We start from the raw sequence: 6,434 nt of genomic DNA, 5'->3' as shown, positions 1-6,434 counted from the left end.
GCATTGAAGAGAGAGCTTGGACAATGAGAGGTTATTTGAGTATCAGGTGACCCATAGAGGCTGGAGGAAGAGAAGCAAAGATTTGGAGATGAGATTTTCTTGGGGTTGAATTATATGAAATCATGGAGAGGTAAGGTATCATTTATTATTAACTTTTTCATCCAGATCCCTAGCAAAATGGTCATTTTACTGATGAAGAATCTGAGGACCAGAGAAGTGACTCATGCAAGGTAACATAATTTTTAAAAATTCAATTTTATTTTATTTTCAGTTCCTAATTCTCTCCCCACTACTTCCCCTTCTCCACTCACTGAGAAAACAAGAAAAACAAAACATATTATAAACACATGTAGTAAAGAAAACTAATGTTTGCATTAGCCATGTCCAAAACACAGAAGAAAGAAGGAAAGCAGAAAGGAAAGAAAAGAAGTGTGACTTAATTTGTACTCTGAGTCCATCACCTCTCCATCCAGAGGTGGGTAGCGTATTTCATCTTGAGTCCTCTGAAAGTCTTCACTTCTTACAGCACAATAGTATTCCATCACATTTATAGTTTGTTTACCATTCCAATTGGTGTGCCAGTTGATGCACACCCTATCCATTTCCAATTCTTTGCCATCACGAAAAGAAGCTGGTAAAAACATTTTTGTACATATGGTTCCTTTTTCTTTTCCTCTGATATCTTTGGGGTATAGACCTCATAGTGGTATCACTGGGTCAAAGGGTATACATATTTTAATAGCTTTTTGGGCATAGTTCTAAATTACTTTCCAAAATGGCCAGACCAGTTCCCAGCTCCACCAACAGTGTATTAATGTATCTATTTTCCCACAACCCCTCCAGCATGTGTCATTTTCCTTTTTTATCCACTTTGCCAATTTGATGAGTGTGAGACAGTACTTCAAAGTTCTTTTCATTTGCATTTCTCTATTGATGAGTGATTTCGAGTATTTTTTCCCCTTGGCTATTGATAGCCAAGGAAACACAATTAGTAAATGGCAGAGTTAAGAGTGGAATTTTTCCTGTATATCATAATGCTTTCTATTCCACTCCACTTCTTAGAGTGGGAGGGGGCTAGCAACGGCAGGAGAGGGAATGAAAGGCATGAAGACACAAGGTAGGGATGGTGGAAAGAAGGGCTGAGTATCCAAGGCAGGGAAGGGCATTGGTGACAAAGGTGTGCTATGTCCAGAATATGATGCTCCAATGGATATTTGTCCTGTAGTGACAAAGACAGCATGGTGAGCCCTGTCCTTCCCAATCCCCCTCATAGAGAAAGAAGAGCTGAGACACTTTATTCCTGAATTCAAAACGAATAGACATTTGGTCTTCCACCCTCTATCCCCAATATCCTGGGCTGTTGCTGCTGAAATTAGATTTGTACAGAAAGAATATCATGAAGATGCTGCTCCTTCCCTAGCTTTGTGCCCTCTCAAGGGAGGGAATGATGTGAAGCTGGACTCAGCTTCCATTTTGACTCCAGTTTGTGATTCTTATCTGCCAATGGGTCAGGGGAAGTCAGCCCCTCCCTCTGCATGACCTGAGAATGAAGGAGAGAGGCAAAGGCTCTGGGTTCTTACCACCACATGATTCTTGCCAGACACAGGGTAAGGCATCGCTCATATACCTTCCTAATGCTGTCCCCAAGCACAGTTGATAGTGATGTGGTTCTGACAGCTCAGAGGCAAGAAGAGGAGGCATGGGAGGGCTGGTTGGGAGCTGCCAGGGAAAAAAATAAGAAGAGGGAGAGGAAACTTCACCTACCTTCCTGTGCCTCCATATTAGTGGTCCTGGGGAGAAATCAGGATCATTCCTACACCAGGAAGGCTGGAATTAGCTTTTTGGCCTCCCTAAAACAAACTAGGGGATGGGCTGAGAGATCCCCTGGACCAGCCCCACAACCCTCATCTATTTTTTGGTACCTGTGCAGAAGCAGTCCATTTTGGAGTAATATCTTGTGAGGCCAGACCCTGGGAAGCAGCTCCAAGATTGGGCCAGATTTGCTCAGAACATGGAGCTGGGAAGAGCAGGGTGAGTAAGGTAAGGGTAGGGACTGATTCTCTTTGGCCCATAGGGAAGGGGAGGATGTGGTGAGAAAGCTGGGGAAAAGGGCATGGGTGGACTAGGTGGCAGGAAGATCGATGAGTTGGGGATTGTGGTCTTGTTAAACCTGGAGGGTTGAGGATCAAGAGGCACTCACCTGGGAATTGAGTTTCCCACTTCAATTTCTCTTCCCTTCTCCATTTGGCTCTTCGGTTGGAAAACCAAACCTGAGATTGGAATGAGATCAGAAAACTCCTGCCAGTTCCATGATCTCTCCCCATATACTCACACTAGTGTTCCCACTCCAGCTCCTCTCCCCACCCCTTTCTCTACTCAGGATGTGAACTCCCTTCAGCCCTCACTCTGCCATTCATTAGCATCTCACCTTCACTGTAGCCTCAGGCAGAGAGGTGGCAGCAGCTAGCTTTCCCCGGGTAGCTGGATCAGGATACTGTACCCTCTGGAACTCTGCCAGGAGACTCACAGAGTGAGGGCATGAGAGGGTAATAGACACCTGTCCTTAATTCTATGTCGAAGATAGATATATTCTGGAACTCTCTTGTTCCCCAAAGCAGGTCCACCCTCTAATTTCTTCTTAACCAGTGCCCCGAGGGCCTAAATCTTACCACTGATTTCTTCCCATCCTTATTGCCACCCTCATTGTCCAAAGAAGATTTTGTCCCTGTCAGGCTGAGCTGCCATTGTGATTGGTGAGTGGGGGACTGGGGGGAGGGATGGAGAGGGAATTTTCTTCTAGGAGACTACTCAGCACCTTCCCTTCCTCTTCCTAGACCCAGCACCTTTTTCCAGAGCAGCAGCCTGATATGGGGAGAAGACAGTTCGATTTCGTTGGCGAGTGCCTGCTTTGGCTCCCTGGGGTTCATCAGAACCAGTGTGGGGAAAGTAGAGACCTGGAGCAGGGAAATCTGCAGGGAGAGGGGAGTGGCTGATTGTTAGTACTTGGCAATAGGATCTCTAGTATCTCAAAAGCCCTGGGACAGTGACTGGAGCTAAAGGGAAACCTATTTGCTGAATTGAGCTGGGGGCATCAGGCACAAATGGATTCTGCACATACAGATTCACAGACAGAGGAAGGACAGAAGTGTGTCCAGTCAGCACTCAATAGTGACTCTTTGCAAGCAAGAATTATGGGACTGGCCCAAATTCCAGGTGAGGGATACTGAAATGTGTTTCTGGGTGGACAATCTTAAGAGCCTAGGAGGGAATAAATAGATAGCCCTTTTCTCCTACCTGTTTCCCTTCCTCCCTACCATCCCTATGCATTGCTCCATTTCGCACCTGGCAGTGTGAGCTGGGTCCAGGGAAGTCTCTTGTCCTCTTGTAAGGCTCTCAGAATGCGGTTGATGGAGGAGACCTGGGCAAGAGAGATGTATAGGACTAACTCTGGGGCTATATTTGGTGGCTAATTCACTCAGAATTCACTCTAAGGTCCAGACTTCTTTTTCTCTATAACCCTCTGCATCCTCCCACCCTTTCCCTTGTTGGCAGGCTCCTTCTCCATGTTTACTAAATAGGAATAGTCTTTTCTCTTCTCTCTCTCTTGAAACTTTCTTTTCCTCTTGTCACTGCTGTCTTGCCCCGCCTTTTCAGGTAATTAAATTCTAGATCCCAATAGAACTCAGGGAACCTGGCTCATTTCCATTCCCTAGTGGTGGTATCCCACAGTCTTCCAGAAATAAGCTTCTGCTCAGCCTTTCTCTCTGGGTAGGGACAAATACTCACGCTGGGTGTCCTGTCTTTGGTGCAGAGACCTTCAGCACATAACTGGTGACGGATCTCCCAGGCAAAGATAGCTGGGCACTCACCCTTGAGCTGGGCAATACGAGCTACCACAGAGGGTGTAGCTAGGCGAGGCTTGCTTCCCCCAGTGCCCTTGGGTTCCAGGGTACCTGTGCGGTAGTATCTCCCCAGAATCTTGCTCACACAGCCATTAGATACCTGGGTAGGGTGGGAGGATGGAGAGGTACACAGCATGGGGGAAGGAATTGCCTCTTTTCAAAGGAAGCCTCTTAGGCAAAATAAGACTCCGAGAATCAAAAACAAGAGAATGCTCCAGAGGACAGTCTTGCTTTGGGGCTCCCGATGCCCACTTACCAACCTCAAGGAGCATCCTTTGAAAATTCTTTATAGAAACTAGAGCTAGTTTCTTATTGAGCTTCCTGCCCACCAGAACCCAACACCAGGGTTGGTACTTACTTTGCCCTCCCCATCCCCATCTCCTACCTTGAGGCTTCTGGAGATGTCACAGGGCCGAACTCCACTGACTGCCAGCTTCACAATCTGCTGCCGGGTACCCTGGGGCAGAGGTCGCCCATTCACAAAGATCCCCCCCAGCTGATTCACGCTACTGATCCCTAGGAAGGAGCATGAGGTATCAGACACAGTCTGACGCCCCCTTGCAGTAGGATGCCCCCTAGGAAAGCATACCTCAGGGTCAACCAGCATGACTCCTGAGATAGATGGGGCTCACTGCTAGGGGCCAGATTTCTACTCTACTCTTCAGGGCCTCTCAAAGGTACCACTTCCTGCTCCCTGGGGCATAGTTGAGGGGCAAATTTTTTCCCAACCAGTCATACTTTTCTTTCAGGTCTAGGGGTGGTGGTGAAGTAATGTGATATTAGGGGAGAGTGTTCCTCAGCACAACAGTCAAGGGTAGATGAGTCAGAGATGGGAGAGGTAAAGTCCTAAATGGATCAGTCACCACCCCACCCCACCCCACCATAGCTTTCCCTGGGTTTCTCTTACCGTTTTGCTGCATGACCTTGGATGATTTGCCTGACTAGAGAAAAGCAGATATGAGGATCAGGAATGTGGGGAGGCAAGACTGGGCTATCTCCTGCTTTAGGATTGGACCTGTAGTGATAGAAAATTTATAGACATTCCCTTGCATAATTAGTCTAGAAATGGTACTAACTTGTGTCCCAGAGTGATATTAGCATATTACTCTACTAACTGAAGGACAGGCAGACTGGCATAATGATAATGGCTACCATGTATATAGTATTTTAAGCACTTTCCACATATTATATCATCTAATCGTGGCAACAACCTTGTGACTTAGTTGTTCTTACCATCCTCATTTAACTTTCCTCCCAAACCTCCCCTCTTCTGAACTCCCCAGTAACCATCAATGATACCAGAATATTATTGTGTCATTAGAAATGACAAAATAGACAGTTTCAGAAGAAACTGGGAAGACCTCTAACAAATGATGTAGAGTGAAGTGAGCAGAACTAGGAGCATATTTATATGATGGCAACAAAATTCTAAAGAAAAATAACTTTGAAAGACTTTAGAATGCTGACCAATGCAATGATAAAATCACAAGCCCAAAGGACTAAAGATGACTCATACCAACACCTCCATCTAGAGAGGTTAGGGACTCAAGATACAGAATGAGACCTACGTTTTTAGACATGGCCAATGTGGGAATTTGTTTTTTGGACTATACATATCTTTTTTCTTTTAAAAAACTGTTTAGTTGGGGAGGGAAGCAGTGGGAGAAATAGCAAAATGCTTGTAAAATAATAAATTCCAGTGACTCTTTATTGCCTCCATAATCAAACAGAAGATCTTCTATTTGGGAATTCAAGCCCTTCACAACATGGATCCTTCCTACCTTTCTAATAATCTCACACTTTATTCCCCTTCACTCACTCTATGATCCAGGTGATCAGGACAAGTTGTTAATCACCATAAGCTTGTGCCTAGGATCTGGTAGTGTACTGCCTAGCCCAGACACCCAGGTCAGCTCTTCGGTTGAGGTTCCAGAATAATTTGGCCAAATCTCTAATGGTTAGAGTTACTGTGACCCTCTAGCCTAGTGTTCTATCAGTTGCCTTCAAGTACCTCAGGGGAATTGGTCCTCAGTCCTTATACCACCAGGATGCCACACTCCTCCCTGTTTTCTTGCAAAGTCATTCAGGAAAGGCTATCTTTTCCCTCTTCCATAGCATACTCTCTGAAATACTCTAGTAAAACCTGCAGTGGAAAGGAGAAGGGACTAGCCTTTCCTCTGGCTGTCTTCTAAAGACCTCAGCAGCTCAGGCTTGGTCTGAGAGCCCCTATTGGAAAGGAGTCTGTATGGTATCTTGGATACAGGGTGACCTCAAGGTGAGGAAGATATGGATTCAAGCCCTGCCTCTGACACATACTAGCAGTATGACCCTGGGTAAGTCATTAACCTACCAATGTCACCCGGCCAATTCCCTATGACTGTAAGTTGCAGGACATGCATCAATTCATTTGCCTTGATAGAGAGTTTCTCTATACTATTGATGTAAGTTTTAAAAAATTAGAAGAAAAAGATCTAGGTGGGGAAAACTCTATTTCTAAAAGACATCTCTATGGCCAGCTTTCTGGACCTCCAG

At 45.6% G+C, this 6,434-nt stretch overlaps 1 protein-coding gene across 1 annotated transcript; it reads right to left on the bottom strand.

Moving 5' to 3' along the window:
* Positions 1-1,678: 1,678 nt before the first annotated feature.
* Positions 1,679-4,822, bottom strand: PAX4 (paired box 4). The gene is made up of 8 exons (XM_036760628.1): positions 4,810-4,822; positions 4,288-4,418; positions 3,787-4,002; positions 3,343-3,418; positions 2,844-2,969; positions 2,429-2,511; positions 2,201-2,270; positions 1,679-1,719 (listed from the first exon to the last, which is right to left on the bottom strand). Exons 1-8 carry the CDS (start codon positions 4,820-4,822, stop codon positions 1,679-1,681), a joined length of 756 nt encoding a protein of 251 aa, XP_036616523.1.
* Positions 4,823-6,434: the final 1,612 nt, after the last annotated feature.

The sequence above is a fragment of the Trichosurus vulpecula genome, chromosome 5, assembly GCF_011100635.1.
Source record: "Trichosurus vulpecula isolate mTriVul1 chromosome 5, mTriVul1.pri, whole genome shotgun sequence".
NCBI lineage: Eukaryota > Metazoa > Chordata > Mammalia > Diprotodontia > Phalangeridae > Trichosurus > Trichosurus vulpecula.
Note: the sequence above shows the minus strand (reverse complement) of the source record. Positions and strands in the feature narration are given on the sequence as shown.

Coding starts and splice junctions, on each gene's coding strand:
- PAX4 (XM_036760628.1), bottom strand. Junction 4,003..4,287: donor ACATCTCCAGAAGCCTCAAG/GTAGGAGATGGG, acceptor CACCCTACCCAG/GTATCTAATGGCTGTGTGAG. Junction 2,970..3,342: donor GACCCAGCTCACACTGCCAG/GTGCGAAATGGA, acceptor CTCTCCCTGCAG/ATTTCCCTGCTCCAGGTCTC.